Source organism: Chlamydotis macqueenii, chromosome Z (genome assembly GCF_036417535.1).
Source record: "Chlamydotis macqueenii isolate bChlMac1 chromosome Z, bChlMac1.mat, whole genome shotgun sequence".
In the NCBI taxonomy this organism is placed as follows: Eukaryota; Metazoa; Chordata; class Aves; order Otidiformes; family Otididae; genus Chlamydotis; species Chlamydotis macqueenii.
The window spans coordinates 51047115-51071856 of NC_141593.1; the positions used below are offsets into that span (position 1 = coordinate 51047115).

Here is a 24742-nt window from a genome sequence, read left to right on the forward strand (position 1 = left end):
TCTTCTCCTGGTTGTTGTCACTGCCAGCTGCTATTGGCAGTATGTATACTGCCAACTGCTGTATGGAGCTGAATTATGCTGAGCCCTGTGACAGTCCATTTCTCTATCCACCTTGCTGGCTTAACTCAGCCTCAAAGTTTCAAAATACTTTCAAGGATTCACAGACAGGATACCCATCAATATTTTTAGCTCCATCCATGTCTATTCACTTACACTGAGTATATTAATGAGGATTTGTGTCCATGATAAAGCAGTATTTGGTCTTAAGCCTGCACCTGAGTTGAATGCCAATTCTGAGCCCACTGTACCTGTTCTCCACAACAAATAGTCCAGACTTATGCTAATCTAGCAACCTCTAATTGGCCATTACTGTAACTAAGCTATAAAATCCATCACAGCCTAAGTCAACCTCTGGAGAGTGATGTTTCTATGTCTTCTCTCATAAAAAATACCATACAGAAAACCAGAGCAACACAACACTTGATATTGCCGTATCTCATTTCTTGTCTTACTCCGAGAAAAAGCTGAATCTTCCTTGATGAATGCTTCCTTGCATAACATTAAGGAGTGCCAAATGGAACAGTACCTACCTCCACAGTCCCTCTTCCCATCTTCCCCAAGAAAACAAATGGCAGGTCCCTTTAGCATAGTTTTTTTTTAGACAATTACTTTTCTCCAGGAGATTCACTGCAGCAGCCTTACAAGAGATTTGTAGCAGGCAGTCCTCCATCTGTAGTCTTACATCCTCAGTGTGAGTGCCATAATTTTCCTAGAGTGATATGACATGAGATCATAATGGCTAATCATGTATTATGATGATACTGTCTCTACAGGAAGGATTGCACTTGGCTTTGTGTCTCTCCTTTGGGCAACACAAAACTTCCTAATAAAGCTGAAACAAATTATGTTTTTCTGGTTGCTGCTGTGATATCAGTTGGACACCTCCCACCCCCACCCACATCCACACACACACCCGCCCCCTCCCGGAACAGCACTGTCCCAGCTGTTTTAAACAATATTTTCTGAAGAGTGGATTTCTCAGGGGTTTGGATGCTGGATATGGAACATTTAAGCTCAGATTGCAAGCATTATTTTGGCTTAGGCTGATAACAATGTCAATATGTGACAGGTGTTTCACTTGCGTGAAATGACGTATTCATACAGTTTTCACACACAGGGGTCCAACACCAGAATGAAGTCCAACTGGTATTAAACATTGCAAAGCAACATGTTCCAATATAGAAAGGATATCTGTTTTACTTTCATTATGGCATAAATGGACTACTGTAGGCACAAAGCATATTCTTAGCCATTCTCCCAACACCTTGAAATATTATTCTTCTAATGAGTCTTGAACATTTTTGATAGCCATCAATGGACAGGACCTCCACTGTACACCTCTGTCCTCTCAAAAAAAAAAGTAACATCTCTAAGAGTTACAATGGATCAACACTCTGATTCAGAACTGTGGAAAGAATATTTCGCCCTCCTGATTCATCCAAAAAGCTCTCTGCTGTTTTGTTTTTCCTTGGAGTCTCCAGTTCTTAACTTGAAACAGACCTAACATGACCAATTTATGAGGCTGCAGCACAAAGTAGAATCACAGTACGTTTTCTGACTTTCCCAATAAGTTCCCTGAATTGACCTGTTCCTCTGTGGTCAGACAGACAGCAAGAAGACTTGCCATGACTGACTAAAATTCATAACTGATAGGATCTTCAGTGTGCAAGCTGGACAGAGTTTGTAAGACACAACTTCAATTCTCTGTTTTGTGACTGATGTCATAGAATCATAGAATCATAGAATGGTTAGGGTTGGAAGGGACCTTCAAAGGTCATCTAGTCCAACCCCCCTGCAAGGAGCAGGGACATCCCTGACTAGGTCAGGTTGCTCAGAGCCTCATCCAGCCTGGCCTTGAACGTTTCCAGGGATGGGGCTTCCACCACCTTTCTGGGCAACCTGTTCCAGTGTTCTATAACTCGCATCGTAAAAAAATTTTTCCTAATTTCTAATCTAAATCTACCCCCCTCTATTTTAAAACCATTACCTCTCGTCCTATCGCAACAGGCCCTACTAAACAGCCTCTCCCCATCTTTCTTGTAGGCCCCCTTGAGGTACTGGAAGACCGCTATCAGGTCTCCCCGGAGCCTCCTCTTCTGCAGGCTGAACAGCCCCAACTCTCTCAGCCTGTCCTCATAAGAGAGGTGCTCCAGCCCTTTTATCATCTTCGTGGCCCTCCTCTGGACCTTCTCCAACTGGTCCATGTCCTTCTTGTCCTGGGGGCTCCAGAACTGGACACAGTACTCCAGGTGGGGTCTCACCAGGGCAGAGTAGAGGGGGAGAATCACCTCCCTCGACCTGCTGGCCACACATGTCCTGTGTGACTTGATACAAGCACCCATGCTGTAGTTCCCTAGCAGTAAAACAGTGCAATGGCATAGTTGAACTTTTCAGGAAGACTATCAGTTTCAGGTGAATTCTGAGATACACTAAAGAAAGGGGCCACCGGGCTCCAAGTGGGTCAGTGGCCTTTATCCCCACATTGCTCATAGCGACAGGCTGCCATCCTATTTGCCGTGTGTTTGCTGGAATGCCTTCTTCTGTTGTCCTTTCGTTAGTATTCTGGTGAAATCAGCAGAATTACTCGTAGGCATATTATGGAGGGCATATGTGTGATTCTGTATTTAAATAGATTAAAAAAGAGCTAAACAGGAATATTGAGGCTAAGCACACAGGATAGTATTTTTAAAAATGCAGAGTGGTTGTCAAGCATTCATAGGTGCAGATTTATTGGCAGGTAGAAGTCAGTAGAATGATAATAAGCTGAGTTTGTCTATTAGAACAGGGAGGTGAACACATAGACTGTAACAATGTCTTGCTGGTGCAATACTTAATTTTTAGTCTGCATAATGCAACTCTTCCATTTAATTAACAGCAAGGCCAGGTTTCGAACATTTCTTGATCGGGCAGTTAGCCCAGTAGTGAGCCTGTTTGAAAACTCAATCCCAAAACTCATACTTAAGAACACACGCAAATGGTCTGAATTTTATCTACTGCTATATTAAAGGCATTTATCTAATTAATATGGGACAAAAGCTATGGATTGTTTTGTGCCTTGGAAAATCCTTAGGTGTTTAATTACAGATGCGTAAGGTCAGATCCTACACCTGGTGAGGAAAGGTAAAATTATCACACAATTCATACTTTCTGAGATGTTTCCTTATCTTTTTTTCTGTCCTCCCCACCCTTGACAGAGTGGAAGCAGTCCGGATACAACCTACAATTTACGCAGGTACTAAAGGCATTTTTGTAATTTTAGGGCTTTCTCTTTCTATTGCCACCTTCCTTTCTTAGTATCAGATGGCAATGAAAGGAAAATATAGATAAAGCTCATCCTTCTTGGCTGAGGAGACAAGGGCAGACTCAAATCTGTTATAGAAAAAAAAAGCTAGATTCTTATTAACACTAAATCTGGGCAGTCAGATTTGAACTTGATGAAAGATTAGAGCAGATTACAATCAGCTTCAGAAAGGAATCCATAATGCACAATTAAAAAAATGCACTTAGACATATGCTTAAAGTTCAACTTCCTTATTACTGAATTGAGATTCGGCAAATTCCCACTTCAATCCCTTCCAGTTTCTTCCTGAAACACTAATCTGAATAAATATAAAAGCAAGTACAATCATGAATAAGCAAGAACCTTTTAATTTTGCCTCTCATAGAATACTTTGGGTTGGAAGGGACCTTTAAAGGTCATCTAGTCCAACTCCCCTGCAAGAAGCAGGGACATCTTCAACTAGATCAGGTTTCTCAGAGCCCTGTCCAATCTGGCCTTGAATGTTGCCAGGGATGTGGCATCCACCACCTCTCTGGGCAACCTGTCCCAGTGTTCCACTATCCACATTGTAAAAAAAATTCTTCCTTACATCAAGTCTGAATCTGATTCCTTCTGTTTTGAAACTATTATCCCTCATTCTATCACAACAGGCCCTGCTGAAGAGTTCCTCCCTGTCTTTCCTGTAGGTCCCCGTTAGGCACTGGAAGACCGCTCTAAGGTCTCCCCGGAGCCTCCTCTTCTCCACACTGAACAGCCCCAACTTTCTCACCCTGTCCTCATAGGAAAGGTGCTTAAAGCCCTCTGATTACTTTTGTGGCCCTCCTCTGGACTAATTCCAACAGGTCCACGTCCTTTTTATGTCCTTCTTACTCTCTCTTGTGTGTGGCTGAACAAAGCACAGTTAAACTAATGAAAGCCAGATATCTATCGCTGCTCCTATTACCACATCCCTGTCAAAAATGCAACCAAATTTCCTTGGGCCAGAAGCAAAGATAAGGGCAATTACTCTGGTGATTACTTCTAACACTCAGATGTGTTAACAGTTGTCACATACTTACACTAAACCTCAGCTACCTGTGCTACAGCTGGTGTATCTTTACAAGCTTTTCCATAAAGGCTTGCCCAGCTAACTAAGGACTGGTGTTTATTTAATCACTGTAAAACTGCCATTCCCCCTGTGCAGCTGCTTTTGATTATTGGCTAGAATGCCCTTTTTTTTTTTAAGGCTCCACAAATATGTGGGGCAGAGACTGTTTTAATCCATTACTATCTTCCAATAATCATGATGAATGTGTTTAGTCTACGTGCAAAAAGTAGAAGGCAGTATTTAATTACCATGACACATTTTGAGGTTCTAAATGAGACTATTAAAATGAAAGTACTAAATGAAAGGACTATTTTAAAAAATTGTATTTGGTCTATTTAACAGACTGACTAAATTACATCTATGCCACAGACATCATGCTGTTGCTACCCAAGCAAATGAACAAGACAAACACCAGGAGAAATTCAATTTTATATATAGCAAAACTGACGAACAGAGAAACCAAAGTGACATGTCCAAAGTTACACAAGCACCAACTACAGATTTCTTGTTATCTAGTCCTGTGTCGATCACAAAAGAAATATGCCTCCTAGAGAGTGTTCCTGCAAAACAGTCCTTTGATGGTCACACCTTTGAATGTGACATAAATATTTGGACAGAATGAGGTGGAACAATGAGAAATAACAGCAATGCACATATAAGGGATTAATAGGTATTTTAACCACATGTTAGAAAACATAAAAATTGCGAGAAGTGTTGTTACTTGCTATTAAACTGAGAAGAGCTAAAAAAAAAGTATGATTCACAATTCACCCACATGCCAGCTTTTGTTCTATTTTGGAAGCCTAACAAGACTCCTTCTCTAGTCACAAGGCCTCTTTTGCCTCATTCTGCCTGTCAAAGGATCATTTTAAACTGAAGTCATTGCAATGTTATTTCTAATCATGGATATTCTACTATATTGGTGAAATTAAACCTGCTACAGAGTCAAGATTCAGGAAAAAAAATATTTTAACTTAGACTATCACTTAATACATTTAGGCCACATTCAAACAAAATTGTTTGGCCAGTAAACATACCTTAAGAAGGACTGCCAGTTTCCAAAGAGAACTCTCTTTGATTCTGAGACCTTTCATTCTGAGACCATTCAGTCACTTTTCTGCCATTAACAACTACAAGATGCAGCCATGTAGTGACTTCCCTGGTTTAGAAGCTGTGAGGCATTTGTTGCTACCTGGGTGACTTAGGAACATGGTCCAGCCTGCAGTTCTGAGACTGAAATTGTCTCTGTTAACTGTGCAGCAAGCATCATCCTGATGTAGTTCACAAAACCAGCTTTTTGCAGTTACTGAGTTGTATGACTCCAAAGAATGAGACCTGTCTCTGAGGCAGCTACAAAGCTTGCCAAAACCAGCTGCACAAATATGTCCTAAGGGCAGATTCACATATTTTTCAATCACTCAGGGCTACTATTTTCAATGACTGAGTACTGTACACGTTGCAGCACTGGAAAGGGCAAGTCTGGAGAATGGGATAAGCCACACCAAAGGCTGTATAAAACACAGGCCCACTAGGCTGTGGGTTTCTCAAGCGTCTCTCACTGCCAAGCAGAGGCACTTCAAGCCTCCTCTAAGACCTGCAAGCACACGGCCACACAAGCAGCACTCTTCTCCTTTTACAGGTAATAGCAGCCACTTGGAAACCTCCCTGACCAGAACACAGCTTCCCGATGCGTCCCTCCCGCGCACTGTCCACGCACTGAGCGGCGGCCCCTCCTTCGGGAGGTCGGGGAGAGGGAGGGGGACGAAGGGTCGAACGCCTGACCACGTCTGGCTCCGGAAAGGCGGCAGCCAGGGCCCCAGGGCCGGGCGGGGCCCAGCCGAGGCCGCCGCCAGCCCTGCCGTCGCCGTGGCAACCAGGCAAAAGCGATTGCGCCAGCGGAAGCGACGCGCGGAGCTGGGCGGGGCTGAGGCGGAGGCGGTGCCAAACGCCCGCGCAGGTACCCCCCGCGCTGCAGTGCCCTTGGCCCCGCCCCCGCAAGCCCCGCCCCTTCCCCTCAGCCGCGGCAGCCGCTGCCGCCGCGGGGGGAGGATGAGGGGGCGCCGCGGCGGGGCTGGTGCTGCAGCCGCGCTCGCCTGATCGGGCCCGGCCGGCGGCTCCCCGGCGCTCTTCCGTGCCGCCTCGCACCTCGCCGCCGCCGGGCACCGCCAGAGTAGAGCCCCGCCGACGCCATGGGCTGCTGCAGCTCCGCCGCGCAGGTGAGCGGCCCGCGCCCGCCGCCGGGCCCTGCGGCCCCCCCGCCCCCGCTGCCAGGCCCTGTTACACCCCCCTGACCCTCCCGGCTCTGTGTCCCCTCCCCCGCTACCGCGTCTGCCTCTCACGCTGTCCCATGGCTGTGTCCCGTTCCCCCCGCCGCTCCCGCGCCTGCCGTGCTCTCCGATGGCCGCACATCGCCTTTTGCCCCTCGTGGCCCTGCTCTCCCGGGGCTGTGCACCGGTTTGCTGCCTCCCACCCCCGCAGTCCCGCTTTCCTATGGCTGTGTGTCCCCGTGCTGCACCTGTAGCCCCGCTTGCCCACGGCTGCGCGCTTGCTTGCATCCCTGTAGCCCTGCTCTCCCGTGGCTATGAACCCCTTCTTGCCTTCCCTTCCCTCCTCAAGCCCCCTCAGCAGCTCTGTTCTCCCATAGCTGTTCTCCCATGGCTTGCTCTCCTCTTCCATAGTTCTGCTCCCATAGCTATGCAGCATTTTGCTCTCTGTATAGCTCTGCTCTTCTCCCTTGTGGTTGTACACCTCCTTGTGCACCCCCCACAGCCTTGCTCCCACCATGCTATGCATTTCCACCTTCTGCATTGCTCTGCACACTGTTCTGTGTGCCACTTCTCCTGTGGATCACCCCTACTATGGCTTTGCAGTCCTTGCCATGCCATGCTCCAGTCCCCTGCCACGGCTGCAGCTGCATACCTCCAGCTCTCCCCTGCCATCCCCATACTGCCTTCCACCCTGTTCTAGGGCTCCATACTCCCTCTTCCCCTCTGCCATGCCCCCTGTATAGCTGTACACTCCCTTCCCTTCCCTGCATTTTTTTCCTTTGGGGTCCCTACTGCCCCACCCAGAGCGAGGAGCCATCTCATGGGAGGAAACTTGCTCTGTCTAGGGCTTCCCTTAGGTCCACTGCCTCTGGAAAGGGAGACGGTCCTAATCCCAGCCCCCTTCCCCACTCCACGGGTTCAGCTGCCTTCCTGCATCCTTTTCCCTATGTATGACTGGCCTCACACACGTCTCATTTCCAAGCTTGATTTTGCTTTCATTCCCCTCCCCCCTTGCTCTGCTTTGCCCTTACTGACTCCTTTTTTTTCCCCCTAGAGTGGTGCTGCACCAGGGCCGTACTGTTTTTCACTTGGCTCCTTTCCAAGGGCTGTAGGACGAGCGATCATGACTAACATTATGGCTGTGCTTTGCTTGCGTGTAAATGTTAGTTTCCTTTGGCTGTGTCACTTGCGGTGGCTGAATCCAGCTTTCAGTAGACTGCTTATGTGGGAAAGTCCGTCTCTGCTGTCCCAGATGACTCATCACAGAGATGAGTTTTTCTGGCTCATCTGTTCAGGCAGACTTTTTTTTTTTTTTTTTTTTTTTTTAATAAGGGCTCTGTCCTTCCAATGCAAAACACTGCAGAGAGCTGTCCAGTTGCAATAGGGAACATCCTTTCTGTACAGCAGTTTTTGCTGCAAAGAGGAAGGCAATCAGCTTTATGGTGCATGAAGAAATGGTTTGAATTTCAGAGAGGGAGATGCATGCCAAATGTTAGAGGAAGATTTTAAAATTCTTTGGTCACTGCAGTAGACTGCCAGGGGAGATTGTGGAGTCTGTATTGTTTGAGGTTTGCTAAAAAACGTGTTAGATAAACATCTCTCAGGAGTGGCTTAAAGAAAGCTGATACAGACTTGGAGCACTGAGAATGAAGTTGGTGTTCTGAAGTCTTTTCCAACCTTATTTTTGGTGATTCCTATCCAAATTGCTTTTCTTAAGTGTTTAATTGGCCCTTTCTAGCTCTTCTCTATGAATTTGAATTGCTGTTTGCTTTTATGTTCTTTTTCTTAAATGAAAATGCAGGCTTATTTGTGGGTAATGTTAGACCACAAGCAGAAGAAATAGAGGATCAGATGGTTTAAATATCTGGCTTGTTCATAGGTTTCAACTAACTGATTTTGTTTTTCAGTGAAATTTGTGTTGCACTGGCAAGGCACGTGAGGTTAATAGTACATTCCTGAACCTTTCATTTGCCTTCCTTATGTGTGACAAGATTCGGTACAGTAACTGAGCTTTGTATCCCATATGTGTAATTTAAGTATGAAGAATGGTTGTGTGCCTCCTCAGGAAATCCACATCAAAGGCTAGTTCCTGAATATTTTGTCAGGAACAGTTTTGTCTGCTATATTGATTTCAGAAACCTTGCTACCAACAATACAGCATTACATTAGAGACTAATGTCTGTCTTTTTCTCCCTTTTATCATTAACAATGAATGTTGTGTTCCTCATCTACATTATCTTTATACTTCCCCCTCCGTTATTTGCTCTTAAGCTTTCCTTGAGCAGGGGTCCATCAGATGTTCCTTCATGTTGCCTCACTTCTTGCTTCTCCCTATATAGCTTAATCTCTGACAGATACAGTCTTTCCGTTTATCATGGATTCCTCACCCTCATTCCTTCTAACTTTTTTTTTTTCAAATTGTTTCTCATTAAGTTTATTCTCTAGCCTATTTGATCTTCATCTGCTCATTCTCATTTCTGCTTCTGAGAGAAGTGATTACTTCTGTTTTGATTTTGCCAGCCATCTTATCTGGTTACTGCATCTCAAAGTCCCTTTCTCATGACTGCCACCTCCTCGTCTCCTTTATGATAATACTGACTGTTGAACCAGGCATATTTCTTTGACGTCTTCTTCCTAGCTCTTATTTCATACTCAATTATCCTTGTATTTTTGGTTTTTTGCCCCAAATGCATTTCCCAGTTCCTTTGCTTTGCAGGCTGTCTAGAGCTCTGCCTTAGGCTTTTTCCTGTATCTCTTCCTCTGCAGAATCTAAAGGTTTCTAGAGAAAAACTGATTAGAATTGGCATATTTACCTTTGCTCAGCACTCTTGCCTGCTACTTACAGGCAAGATAGATTCTCATGTTTGCTCTCTGCTTTTTCTATGTTTAACTGCTTATCCTGATGCCAAAGCCCCATTCATTCAACTTTTGTCTTTTAATGGCAAATTTCTGTTTTTTCCCTCTTGCTGCCATCTTACTCCCTTCCTAATTTTATTCTGAGCTACTATCCTCCATCCTTAAAGTTGACTGTCAACTCTAGTCTGTTTTTCACATCTTCCTACTATCTTATTCCTCTCCTAATTTTGTTCTGGGTTGTTTTCCTCCATCCTTGTAGCTGACAGTCAACTGTCTTCTTCCCTTCTTCAGACTCCTGGAACAGAAAAACTTACGTTTGTTCTTGTACGCTCTCTCCTCTTTCTTCGTACTAAATTCACTCCACTCCAGGTTCTGTGCTCTGCTGAAATTGCCTTCATTAAGATCTCTATAGGCTCCTTCTGGCCAAGTGGCAAGGATTCCCTGCCTTTCTTACCCACCTTAATCTCTACTGCTTTCGATACTATCTGTAACATACCACTTGCCTTATTCTCCCAGGGCTTCTGTAGTACTGTCCTCTTGTTACTCTTCACTGCCTTCTACTCTCTGTTATTTCTTCTCCTCTACTGCTGTCTGTGCTTGTACTTCCAGTCTTTTTTTTTTTTTTCCTCCCTTTTGTTAACTTACCTCCTATTCTACCAAATTTGTCAAGTTAAACTACTATGAGTGATGTTAACTTAATATAACCATACTGGGCTTTCTTCCAGGTGTACTCATTATCTCCTGTTGTTTCACTGCTGTTTTACCTGTTGAGGTGCTTCAGTCTGGAACACTTCTTTCCAGTGTTTGTTTGTTTTTGGTTTTTTTTTTTTTCCATTTCAATCTTATTCCATGCTTGCACAAGGTCCTTTCAGTTCCCCTAGTGAAATGTCTTCTGTGATCTGCACTTGTTTTTTATCATCACAACCAGAGTTCTTGTTGACCTGTTGTTCCTTTTTGGTGTTTCAACTGTGTCATCCTCTTTTGTTTCTTCAGGGGCTCGTGCTATTATCTAGTTATTTAGGTGCGCTTTGCTGTATTTTTTTTGTGCTTGCTGTCTCTTGACTCTCACCATCTTGAAGCTTGAGCTCGTTGGGAAAACATTGTGCAATGTCAGTTACACCTTAAAAGTTGTTGTCTTAGAGCACTCTATGTACTTTTCATTAATTATAATTACCAGGTTATCCTAACACATCTTTGAACCGTAGTTGTTTGGCCAGAGTGTGATGAGCTATATGAGATGAAAACCTGGTAAAGGATAGAGGGGAAAATGCCACCTCTGTGTATCTCCTGTCTTGCAGTGCTGTTAGTTGTCATTACCTTCATGTGGTTTCAGCCCACTGTTCTCCCTTGCCATATTTTTATAATGAGCTTCTTAAGAAGGGTGCTTCCATCTAGGTGCATTTATTTCATCACGGATCTGTGTGCAACAAACCTTAAAAAGTTTCTACTCACTTTTGATACAGATAAGACTTTTTTGTTGTGCTGTTTTGGAATTGATCTTCTCTTCATAAATGTTGGGATCTTTTGAGCGAATGGTGCTGAAGCTCTGAGTTGATAAATTTCTTTCAAATGTTTAATTTCATTAAGGAAGAAAAATGGAATCTGCAGTTGAGTGGCAATACTTTCTTCCCTTTCTTTTGATTCTTCTTCATCAGTGGTATTTTCTGCTATCTCACAGTACTAGTCCATTATAAAACTGGATTTGCAGGAGATAACTGCTGGAGTTCATTGCTCCAATGCCACCGTAACTGTCAAGGCTGTGATGTAAATCTGTTTGAAGTAATCCGTACAGGTTTTTGGGTGGAGTTTTTTTGGTATGTTTGTTTTTTGTTTTTTTTTTTTTTAAGCAAACAAACTTATATTACATCATAACTTAGATTGCTCCACTGATTGAGTTTACAACACAGCTCCACAAAGTTTTCATTGTTTTGTCTGAGGGGACAGAAATTGCACTTCATGAAAGGGAACAAGCTGTGGGGAGAAGAGGACCTTAAATTGCTTTCTCTTGCAGAGAAAGCAATCCATTCTCCCACCCTGCTCTTCTGCAGTTGAACTGAAGTGGCTCATTGTGTGACTTAAAAGGCATTTGCTTTGTCAAGGTGTTAAAGAAAACAAGGTATCTTACTGAGGTCTTACTGTTTGTGTTGAGACTCAGAAATACTCATGTATGTTTCTTTATTTTATCCTTAAAGCTTTGTATGTTAGTGGCTTAATCTAAGATATGTGTGAGAGAAGCTTGAAAACTTGCTGGAAATTTGAGGCATGACTGGAATGAACAAAGCACATGTTCTTGGTGGTTTTAGTGGTGGCCTTGGTCTTGTAAAAACCCATTATAAGAGGAGATGAAGACAGATGATCTGTTAACTTACTCTTAAGCATCTGTTGTCAAAGCAACCCAGGATAACTCTAGAGTTCCTAAGTTTTAAATAAATTAATAGTTCTAATGAAATGTCTCTTCTGAGCTATTATGAACAGTAGAGATTATCAGTTGTACTTCAGCCATATCTTCAGTTGTCAGATTCTTCTGGTCAAATATCTGAATATCGGGGGCATCAAAACTTGCCTGTTTCATTGTGGGCATGGGTACGATCACGGAAGAAGACCAGCTGAATAACGGTGTTGATGGGCAGAAACAGAATGAGTTGTGAATTCTGCATTCAGGAGCTAGGAAGCTTGATTTCCCGTTCAAGACATTGACGGTATATGAAGCTTCTGTTCTAGCTTCTGGCAAGTAGATGTAGTATGAAGGATAAAGCATGCAAGCGGTATTCGAGAACAGTGCTTATGAGTCAGGCATCTCTGAAGTTGATGACTACTTTTCTGTATTTCTGGTCTGTGAATTCCATTCGTTCCTTGTAAAGCATGAGATGTCCTTTTCCAAATGCTGTCACAAACAACTGCACAACCTCTGCAAATAATTCCTTTTGATCTTAATGTAGAAGGAAATACTTCAACTACATAGATTCCGAGGGAATGGGGGAGAGTGGTCCAGAGCGGGGCTAAACTACAACAGTTAGTAATTGTGAGGGTATATTGAGTATCATCCAACTGATGGTACTCAATTTCATTTATTTATTTTTATTTTATTTATTTATTTATTTATTTTTACTTTAGTTTTCATTATGAAGAAATGACAGTGTTTGTATCTAGTGAAGTTGTCAACTGTTTCTATGCTGTTGTTGTGGTTTTGTTTAGTGAGGGGGGGCCTAAGGTGGTAGCTTCTGTAGGAAACTGCTAGAAGTTACTCCCCTTTGTTCAGTGGACTCGGCCGGGCCTAGGGTGGACCTGCTGCTGGCCAAGGCCGAGCCGACTGGTAGCAGAATGTTCCATGATAACGCCTCTGCAATAATGTATTTAAGAAGGGGAAAACAGAAAAAAAAAGGCGAGAAGATGTGAAGAAGCTGAGCGGGGGCGGAGGCGCAGGCCTCACCCTCTGGCCTCTTGCCAGGCAGCTGACTGGGCCTGACTAGGCCCGGCCCAGCCCAGCTGCAAGAAGTGGACATGAGATGAGATGGATGATGTGAAAACATTCTGAGAGGCATCTGCCTGCCTGTTGTGAAGAACTTTTCTCATGAGAGGAACAGCTGCAGACACCAAGGTCAGTTCAGAAGGAGGGGGAGAAGTAATGCGGTTCCTGGCCAAGATTCCCCTGCAGCCTGTGGTGACAACCATGGTGGAGCAGGCTGTCCCCCTGCAGCCCATGGAGTTTACAGAGGAACCAGAGATCCACCTGGAGCCCGTGAAGTACCCCACACCAGGGCAGGCAGATGCCTGAAGGCAGCTGTGGAGGGCCCGCTGGGGCAGCCGTTCTGGAGAGACTGCACCCTGTGGAAGAGATGACCCAGGACGGAGCACTTTCATGAAGGACTGTGGCGTATGGGTGGGACCCCACACTGGAGCAGGGGAAGAATGTGAGGAGTTCTTCCCCTGACTAGGAAGCAGCAGCATAAAACAACGCATGATGTACTGACCGCAACCCCCATTCCCTTTTCCCCCTGTGCTGCTCGAGGGGGGAAGGTAGTAGAGATAATGTTAAGCTTGGGAAGAGGGAGGAGTCAGGGGAAGTTATTTCATTCTCTGTCTCATTCTCCTGCTAGTTCTAGAAATAAATGAATAGTTTTCCCCAAGTCGAGTCTGTTTTGCCCATAACAGTAACTTTAAGGATTTTCTCCCTGTCCTTATCTCAAACCTCGAGCCGTTTTTCCTTATATTATCTCTCCCTCTTCTCTTGGAGGGGAGTGAGAGAGAGACTGCGTAGTCTGGTCCCGATCGGGGCTGAACTACGACAGCTGTTTACTCTAAAGGTGAGCTTTGCAATAACTGTGCATGCCTTTTTTTGCCCATTGGGATGACTGTAATTTTTGTTCCTTTAAACTTATCTCAGTGGTTTCTTAATAAATGCAATGTAGTTAGGCAGCTGTTTACAGCAGAAATAAACTCTGGCCTGTTTTGGTTTTATTTTCAGTTGAAACCACTCTTGCTGCTCTCCAGATATGTTATTTGGCTGAGGAACAGACCTCTGACTGTCGTATACAGATCCGTAGAAACAAAACAGGAAATCCATTGAAGTATTTTGTTCAACGTCATGATAACCATGTCCTGGGAATGCGTTGTCAGACTCCTCCTAGTTTGCTATGAAAAACTGCAAAATAATTGCCTACTTAAAAGGAAGTATGCTCATGAAATAAGCTAAGGGCTTGACATATTTCCCTTTCCATTCTCCTCCCCCTCTTTCTTCTGTAAATCAGACAGAGCCTTCTTAGCGTTGGTTCCTGTTAATCTAATACGCTTTCAATGTCCTCAAGCACTGCCCTCTTATTGTAATCCTCAGCCGTTTTCTTTCTTGTTATGCCAGAATTTTGGACCTGCAAGTCAGAATTTTATATTTAAGAACCTCTGTAAGCTTTTTTTTTTTTCCTCCTTCCAAACATAAGTTTAAAGTTTTTCAGATCTTCATTAGAGGAAATTGGGGAAAAAGTGTTCTGAGAAGTTTTTATTGTGCTGATGACAACCTTTAAATGTAACTGAATGTGGCTGTTGGCTTCTCAATTACCAGCATAGCTCTGTCTTTTGATTTTCATACACAGCAATATGGAAGAATGCTCATGGCCAATGTATGCAACAGTTAGTGCGTAGCGTTCAGTGTAGTGCCAGAAGGACCATGTTTGTGTTGGCGTGTGCAGGTACAAGCCCTTAACCTCGCAGAACCCTCCAAAGTAGGCCTTTGGCTTTGAAAGGCATCCTCTGCAAGGAATGTAAATGCAATACATAATTACATGATTTCACAATTTTCAATTGACAAATCCATTTGAATATAGGATGCATTTTGAAAGAGGAGTTAGAAAACTGCCATGAATGTCTCTTCTAAGCGGCAACATTGTTATTTTTCACAGCAGTACTGTGCAGGCCATGAGCTCTTAAAGAGCTGTGACATTTTTGGTCTTGAATTCTGGCTTTAGACACTTTTAAAAGGGTGAAAAAAATCTTTTAGAGAAAATTACTCTTCATACATGAAGACAGTGCAAAGAACAAGGGCAGCATTTTCCATGGAATGTCCTTCATCTTCTGTGGAGACAACTAATTGGGGTTGTGTTTTTTTTTTTTTTTTTTTGCTAATGTCATGTTGTGATAGAGCTAACACATTTGGAACCAAAGTGTATATTGCAGTTGGACAATGTTTTACTAGTCTAAAGTTTGAAAATGTTTTGTAATTTGGGACTTACAGTCTCATAGTAAGAATAAAATCTGAGAATCTGTTGAATAGGTTGATGTACAAGGAGAAAATTCAGTGTAATGAAGTAACTTGGTAGGTGCAAAATATCTTCAAAAGTGAACTGTTGGGTTTGTTTTTGTGGTGTTTGTTTGTTTTTGTTTTTTTTTTCATGACTACTTTTTATTAATTATTAAGAACCATGGAAGTACCAAACATGCATTGAAAATGACATTTTGATCCCCTGAAAAACATTACTGTGATATTTGTAAAGTGTCCTTATTCACTGCTGCTTTCAAATAAGTACCTAAAAATGTGATAAAGAAAGGAAAAAATAACAAAATACTTTGGGGATTAAAAACTGGGCTTTTGTCTACAGATGGCCTTATTTCTGTGCTTCAAAACCTCAGCAGGTGTGCTGATCGTGTCACCTCTTTATTTGATCAGCTGTGTTATGTTTCAATATAAATATTTAAGTTGTAGACTGAGGTGGAAGCGTGTAATAAAGGAGTCTTAGAAGCAATGTTTTATATGAGTCAACTGAAAAGATGAGTGGAAGATAGTATACAACACAGCACATGTCAGATTCATAAGTGAAGTCTCCACGTACGAGTTTTCAGGGTAAACATATTTATGTTACATTATCAATAATGTTGTAAGTGCTGTCTTATGTGCTCTCAATTTTATTTATATTATGTTGAAGACTCATAAACACTGTGTGTGGAGTATGAGAACATCAGTGAAGTAGCAGGTGTGGACACATTGAATTGGTCGTATGCTTAGTCTTTGGAGAAGCAGAGTTGAAATTCATTACTCTTTGGTGGATAATTTTAAAGCAGTATTACACCATAAGAAAATTTTCCATATGAGGAACTCTTGAGTTTTGTACTTTTAAAGAGCAGATGCATTTTTTTCAGTGGACAAGGCGTTGGAGAACCAGTGGTGATGTGGAGTTATTAGGCAAAGAAGGACGTGGGTGCTTGTATGTAAAGTACTGGCATGTGGCTCTCACTGAAGTCCAAAAGCATGACTAATGACTGCTTTGCAGTAAATTGAAAAATAAAGCATTTTGGAGTGAGACTGAAGCAGAAATTCCACAAAAACAAGTGTTAGACACCATGTCTAGTTTCTGTCTTCTGTAATGTAGTCCCTTTAGGAATTACCCAGAGGCATTTGGGCTTGTCATCCAGAGGAGGTGTCATCGTTGAGGGCACCTGCAGGGAACAATGTGTATTGTTTTCCTTTCTTTCTAGAGACTGCCACTTGTAGCTGTAATAGTATTACCATGACAAGTTCACTTGCCCCTTGGAAGTGAGAGACCTCGCTTCAGTTCTGTAAGTCTGGGGGAAGTCAAGCATTTGCCTCCCAGGAGCACATTTTCCTTGGCAGGCTCTTTGGAATAGCAGCAACACTGCTCTTTCCCAGGGATAGATCCAGGACAAGTCTACACTAATAATTTTATTGGTGTGTTTGTGGAGATATTTTTATTGATACAGCATGGTTCATTCTTCCAGGGTATTGGTATAGTTTAGTAGAGTGAAAAGTAGAGTGAAAGTAGAGGGTTTGCGAGTGTGTGTTCCTTCTCTAGTAATGGAGGCATGCCAATAATTGCTCTATGATAAATCAGTTTTATTGTGAACCTGAGAGAATCATCTGAATTTGTGATAAACTGCAGTAAGCTACTGCTTGGTGCTCTATCTGAACACCTGTAGGTTATGCACCGAAGTCTGTGGGTAACGGTGAGCATTTTAACTAGGGCAACTTCACACGGTGTTCTTAGGCTTCATGGTGTGGTAAACTAAGGGTTTTCTATTAAAAACTGCGAGTTGTTGAAGTGGTGAACTAAAGGTAGTTTTGACGCTTCAAGACTTTTGTTTGGTTACCTAAGCAGAATGCATTCACCACACAAAGATTTTATATGGAGAGCTAGTTAACTTGAGTTGCTACTTTTGTTCTCAGAAGTGTACTTGTGTGGGGAAGTGAGCGTGGGTTTTTTGGGGGTTTAGATTTTTTTTGAGCTTTTTTTGGGAACAGTGTCATCCAATCTTCAGAGTAATAGAAGATCCTAGAATAACTGTAGACTGCATTCTCTGTAGAGGTAACAAACACAGATCTTCATATTGGCATTGTCAGGGATTCTCCGCTCTGTTTATCTGTGAAGGTGTTAGACAATGTCCGTGTCCTTATGTCTTTAACAGGTTAAAAGCTGCCTAATGCTTTTGTTTGAAAATGTGAAACAACTTGCTAGATTCTAATTTTATATTCTGATGTTTTACACACTTGTTCAGATCAGTCATTATCTACACAGTTGGCTGTGTATGGAGAGAAATGCTCTGTTTTTAATGAAGTAGTTATTGGCTCGTGTTTATAGTGAGACACTTCATCAACACTTGTAATTGGTATCATGTATGTTTTAAACCACTTTGTGGTTAAAATGTAGTTCAGATACAGCAGGCTGGTCATCTTATTCACTGCAGTTTAACATTTATAATCAAAGGAGAGGAATGGCTGCTTACTTCATTTGATGTCAAAGTGGCTGCAGCTGCTTATGAAATGGGGCTCTTGCTTGGTTTTTGGCTTCAGGTTAGAGTGATGTAGAAACATGCTAAACTATTAATGCCTGGGATCAGGACTCATTTCCTATTCCTCTTTAGACTGTAGAATTAAAGTCTGTTCAGAGGTGGAAGAGTTTCATTAAGACAGTGTACAGTTGCACTAGTTCTTCTTTTTAAAAGTTGAATAGCGTAGACGGGTGTGCCACGTCTGGGGCAGAAAAATGCCATGCTCTCTGTTAATGACATTCTTGCATTGGAAAGATTTTGGTAAACTAGTAGATTGTGGTTCCTCTTTTTCGTAGGTGGTATGCTTCGTGGTAAAGGCCAGCATGTGATTGGGGCTGTTCTTTAGCTTGTAAAAATACATAAAATGAGTGAAGAATCAGCTCCTTAAATGGCCATTAGGAAAAATGAGCAAATGTTTCAAGAACCATCTCTTTTTTGCCAGTGTGGGGATGTTTCAATGACTTAGAATCGTAGAATGGTCAGGGTTGGAAGGGACCTTTAAAGGTCATCTAGTCCAACCCCCCTGCAAGGAGCAGGGACATCCCTGACTAAATCAGGTTGCTCAGAGCCTCATCCAGCCTGACCTTGCATGTTTCCAGGGGTGGGGCATCAACCACCTCTCTGGGCAACCTGTGCCAGTGTTCCGCCACCCTCATTTGTAAACAGTTTTTTCTAATGTCTAATCTAAATCTACCTCCCTCTGTTTTGAAACCATTACCCCTCGTCCTGTCACAACAGGCCCTACTGAAGAGTTTCTCCCCGTCTTTCCTGTAGGCCCGCTTTAGGCCCTGCTCTGGACCCTTATGTAAGGTTGTAGTTTAAGCTTAGCTGTGGGACAACTTCTGGACTGTTACAAGCTCTTTAACCTGGCTTGCCCGTTTCCCAAGGAGAACTCCAGACTGGACCACGCCTTACATGTCATTTTGTGGTGTGCACAGTACTGCAAATAGACCCACCAGTTCTGAAGCGCTGAACATGCATTATAGATGTAAAATGACTGTATTATGTACTTGCTATGCTATTGGAATAAACTGAGTGCTACTCGTACAATCAGTTGAATCTCTGGCACGTTATCAGAATCAACTTTCCTTCTAGGAAAGAAGGAACTTTCTGCAGGACTCAGGGCAGTTTCCCACAAAAGGTCCTGGTCAGGATAAGTTGGGGTTTTTTTTTGCCTGTAAGGACTGTTTATTAATGCTGTGTGCACACTATGGCTGTTTGTTTGCTATGCAGATGGATAGTTAGACAGTCATTTGTGAATTCCTTGATTTACATGTACAAACAGCAGTGACCTGCTTACTCTCCTGTGTTGAGCTACAGTCACTTACACTCTGAATCCAGGTGTTACGTCAGGGTAATAAAACAAGAGAGAACTGAAAGGGCACGTAGTTAGATTAATGTGGTTCTTAGGATTTGGGTTCATAACAAAGTATTTTAAACTGTCGCACCACTAATAATATACCTTAGGATTTTTAAAAGTATGATAAAAACTGTCCTTTCATTTAAAAAGAAAAAAAAGAACCTACTTATATAACTCAGAATTTGCAGTATGTTCTTATCATTACTGAAACTGGTTGGGTATAACAGTAAATATTCCAAGTTTTTCTACTGTGACTCTGCAGAGGAAAAAAAAAAGAAAAAAGCTATTTGAAAAGTTAACTTATGTGATCCTTTAATAGTAATTTAAACTGCTAGTAACTTACTTTCTTCTGGAAACCGTGCTAAGGCACATGGAATATAAGGAGGAGATTGGTGACAGCCAACACAACTTTACTAAGGGCAAATCATGCCTGACCAATTTGGTGGCCTTCTATCATGGGGTTACAACATTGGTGAACAAGGGACGAGCAACTGACGTTATCTGCCTAGACTCATGCAAAGCATTTGACACTGTCCCGCACGACAGCCTTGTCTCTAAACTGGAGTGACATTGGATTTGACAGATAGACCACGTGGTGAATAAGGAATGGGCTGGATGGCCGTACTCAGAGAGTGGCGGTCAATGGCTCAGTGCCCAAGTGGAGACCAGTGGTGAGTGGCATTCCTCAGGGGTTGATGTTAGGACCGACCCTGTTTAGCATCTTTGTTGGTGACATGGACAGTGGGATAGAGTGCACCCTCAGAAGGTTTGCCAGTGACATCAAGCTGTGTGGTGCAGTCAACATGCTGGAGGGAAGGGATGCCATCCAGAGGGATCTTCACAGGCTGCAGAGGTGGGTCTATACAAACCTCATGAAGTTCAACCAGGCCAAGTGCAAGGTCCTGTACGTGGGTCAGGGCAATCCTACACACAAATACAGGCTGGGCAGAGAATGGATTGAGGTCAGCCCTGAGGAGAAGGACTTGGGAGTGCTGGCAGATGAGAAGCTCACCATGAGCTGACAATATGTGCCTGCAGCCCAGGCGGCCAACCGTATCCTAGGCCGCATCAAAAGAAGCGTGGCCAGCAGGTCGAGAGAGATCGTTCTGCCCATCTACTCTGCCCTGGTGAGACCCCACCTGGAGTACTGCATCCAGTTCTGGAGCCCCCAACTTAAGAAGGACATGGACCTGTTGGAGCGAGTCCACAGGAGGGCCACAAAGATGGTCACAGGGCTGCAGCACCTCTCCTGTGAGGACAGGCTGAGTGAATTGGGCTTGTTCAGCCTGAAGAAGAGAAGGCTTCAGGGAGACCTTATAGCGGCCTTCCAGGACCTAAAGGGGACCTTATAGGAAAGATGGGGAGAAACTGTTTAGCAGGGCCTGTTGTGATAGAATGAGGGGTAATGGTTTTAAAATAGAAGGAATCAGATTCAGACTTGATGTAAGGAATTTTTTTTTTTACAATGTGCATGGTGGAACACTGGAGCAGGTTGCGTAGAAAAGTGGTAGATGCCCCATCACTGGCAACATTCGAGGCCAGATTGGATGGGGCTGTAAGCAGCCTCATCTAGTCGGGGATGTCCCTGCTTCTTGCAGGGGGGTTGGACTAGATGACCTTTAAAGGTCCCTTCCAACCCCAACTATTCTATGATTCTATAATGAACAATTTGTCCTAGATATGGACTTTCAGGAATTTAGAGCACCTGCACTTGGAAACCTTCTCTCTAGACAGAACGGCATAGCTCATGTAATTGGTATCTCATGAAATTTACCTTGGTTTGGCTTTGCTGACTGTGGACATTGCTTCAAAATTTTCTCTTCTCTTGGCTTTCTTAACACTGTGTTTGGTAGTCCTGGAAGTTAGATTAGTAGTTTGGAACACTTGCTCTTCTTCATGAGTAGTGAATCTTCCTATAGTATTTTCATGGGACATCCTTCATCCTGGGTCTCTTCTGAGGCTTGTTTTGGGCTGGAAAGTGAGTGGGTTGAATTTCTTTGTTCTGATTTGGTTTTATTTTTTGTCTTTAACTACCTGAATGAAGTTATGGCTATATTCTTATAACTTGTGCGTTCATATGCAAATAAAATTAGTCCTATACTCTCCAGTTGCTAGCTTAAACTCACTAGCCAAAGTAGACGCTAGAGTCTAACTTCTCACTACATCTCCTTTTCACCTGGTGAATATTACTCAGGCCAGTTGTTTGCTGGATTATCCTTAATTCAGCCCATCTGTCTTAGTACTAGCTTGATTTCTTCTTTTCTGAAACGTACCATCTGATCACCACAGGACTTCAGGATTTCTTTCTGCTGTCTTTCTCATCATGCTGCAACATCCTCTGTTGATGGCAAATTCCATCTTTATCCTGATCTTATTCACATCTTTGCTACTTACCCACAGCTTGATTACCCATATATATAAAATACTGCAGATGTTCTTTACTCAGCTTCTTGCTTCAGTCACATCACTCTCAAATTGTACGTTGCATGAGACATTTTGTGTTTAAAAAAAAATTCTCTAACTCCTTGCATCTGTAGTCTTCTGCTGGCATGCTATATATTTTTTACATTTTTTTTTTGTGGTGTTATGTGTGTGTTGCACTCTGCTTGAGGCAGATGAGTGCTTGTATGGTAGCATCCAGTACAGCTATTGCAGTTAACAGTGGAAGGGGGAACCACTGGTTTTGTGCTACGTTGATATCTATGAAGTGTCTTACAGTATGCAGAAGAAACATAAATTCAGACCTGCTATTTGTTGCTGCAAAAGTATATTTTGGAAGTGGCAGGGAGAAAGAAAGATGGAGGGATGGGGGTTCTATGTTTGTTTTGAAGTGATTTGGTGTAATGAATACCAAGAAAAGAGCCCCTTTTTATTTTGCATTTGCACACAATTACTTGCTGTCTTGAGATCAGGTAGCTTTGAATTCACGAAGAAAAGGTAACAGCTAATGTGCTGGTATTCTTCACGCTTCTCTTCTGCAAGAGAAAGCCGAATTAGACATCCAGCTTTCTAGGTGTGGAATTAAGACACAATTGTGCTGCACCCAAGAGTTCTGATTTGTTTTTGATAAGAGTTGAGTTTACTAAGGCTTCTGCAAAATAGACAGATGTAAATTTTCTGAACATAGTTATTTGGGTTCTTGAGTAAATAACTTGAAAATCAGCACAGAAGAGCTGTTATGGACAAGAAAAGTGTTCCCAACCTGTGAGCTTGTCTTGGAGAGACAGGCTCTTTTGCCTGCTTTCCACTCTTGACTGATAATGCTCCTGATTATCTGTGCTGTTGTAACAGTGCACAGGTAGTCCTGTGCGTTGTTAATAGCAAGAATGTTCATAGAGAGCATAGCATAAATTATGAAAGCTCTGTTTTAAGAGAAAACTTAAGATGAACCAAATAATTTCCAAGAATTTTCTTTTTCCTCTAGGTTATCTAGTTTTCTTCCATCAGGAAGTACTGAAGGCTCTTCTTAATCTGTCTGCAGGAAAGGCTGGAATCAGTAGAAGTGCTGATTTAGGACTGCAGGCAAAGCACGTTTGCTGAAATTTTATGGTATTTCAGTCATAAAGGAGACAAAGTATAGTTTCCAGACTGCAGAACAAACAACATTTGTTAAAATTTATGCTGACCACAGATAAGCAATTTGTGTTGCCCAAGCATAAATACCAAGGTCTGAGTAAACATCTAAGGGTGTACAGTGAACAGGGAACAGTCACTAGAGACATAGACATCAACATCAAAGATGAGGATGGAGGGCTCTAAAGCTTTGGAAGAAGGTTCAGTGGGAATCCAGAATACAAGGGAGCAAATCAGAAGAAGAATGGCAGATAAATCATGGTAGCTAGCTTGGGTTGTAGCAAGGTCTGGAGAGAAGCCTCCTGGAGAAGGGCGTTGTTCTAAAGATGTAGTATTTCATACCATGTTAGTATGGCAGGTGGTTAAATTGAAGGTTGGTAAGTATCTAGTGCCCTTTGAGTTGCCTACAAGGGTACTTTTTGTTTAAAATACCTTCCTCTCCCCCCCACTCCCTGCGCCGAGTTATATTTTGGAACAAAATAAAGACTGTGGACACAGAATTAATTCCTCTCTGTAACCTTCTAACTATGTGCTACACTATGGCATTTCAAGTTTCTTTTTGACATATAAATTGTAGTCCACTTAGTAAATTAAATAGATTACTTGTGGTAACTGACTAGTCAGACAACCTAAATCTTTGCCAGACCTATTACAGAAAATATCCAGTGGCTTTAAAAAAATCCTATTAAAAGATTTTGTTTGCAGGTGGTACAAAGAGGATAAAAAAAAAACCTAACAGAACAAACAAACCACACCATGCCATGCATGGTACTACTCCCTCTTTTGTCAAGGGCAGCTTACCCTTAAGGTGCAGTTATAGTTGGCATTTATCTTTACTATTTGTGACTAAAAGTAAATCTCTAAAGAATCTAGAGTTCTTGGAGAGGGTTTAGGAATAGGAAGCATGAAGCTTTACCTATTTTGTGCAATTATGATTATGCTAATTATGCTAATTATTATAAATGTCACAATCTTGTAAATGTTAAGTTTGAATAGTGTGTTAGTTTTAAGTGTGAACTGCCAGGATCGGAAGACAGTTTTGTTGAATGAATGTGGTAGAGTGCATCATGTGACCTATTAGCACCTCTCACTACTGATTATTGAGTAAAATAAAAAGGCGTTTGGCTGTTCAGAGCTCAGAGTGAATTTGCATAGGTTGAATTTAAAATATAAATATAATATCTGCAAGTGGAACTTCCTTAATACAAGATTACAAAAGTAGCATGGAATTTTCTAGTGCAAAGCCAGACTACGCAGAAAACTCTGCTTTTTGAAGCGTAGTGCACCCAGGTTTTAATTTGTATTATACTCCATTTGTAGTTTTCTAGTGGTAGTATTTGAAAAGGTTGCTTTGTGCTTAAAAATTAGCAAAAGTCAAAGTAATGAATACCAAAAAGCACCCTGCTAATATCACATGAGTTACATGCTATAACTTTTTTGATAAAAATCTGCAAAAATACATACTGGAGATAAAAGCTGTTGACATTTCATCCAACCATTCTGTTTTAATTCAGTACTGACATTTCCTACCTTGTCAACAAAGTCTTGAAGATGCTTCAGAGTCTTGAGAGGAAAAATAAATTCAAAATTTTAATAGATTATTCCTTTTGCTGTATCTTTGAGCTGTTGTGTATTCTCCCTATGTCAATTTCCTTGTCTTCTGCAAGTATGAGAAGAATGTGTGCATTTTTTGGGTCTTGGTAGACATATATGAACAGTTAGTGTTTGGGAACTAATTGAAAAAGCTTGACTGTGTAGCTGTGTTTTTTTAAAAATAGGTATAATAAATATTTTTGTTATAATAAACAAATTCTCCTATGGTAATTTGCTTTGTACTACAGCCAATGCTCATTCTTTTTCTTAAAATTATTATTCTCTTAAAAACATTTTGCCTAGGTGGCAAAATGACTGTTTTTAATAGACTTTGTTTATCTTAGCAGTGTATACACACTTGAGAAATTCTGCCTCATGATGAGCAAACTATTGGT

General features: G+C 42.2%; 1 protein-coding gene across 4 annotated transcripts in view; it reads left to right on the top strand.

Annotated features, from left to right (window-relative positions):
* The first annotated feature begins 6426 nt into the window (after positions 1-6426).
* SLC44A1 (solute carrier family 44 member 1) overlaps positions 6427-24742 on the top strand; it is a 73806-nt gene continuing 55490 nt past the window's right edge. For all 4 annotated transcript variants that reach the window (XR_015261417.1, XR_015261416.1, XM_086770119.1 and 1 more), the window contains exon 1: positions 6427-6643. Coding sequence is in view for 2 of the 4 variants with exons in the window: in XM_086770119.1 (XP_086626245.1) it covers positions 6617-6643 (27 nt within the window). In the remaining 2 variants the exon portion in view is untranslated. The remainder of the gene's footprint in view (positions 6644-24742) is intronic.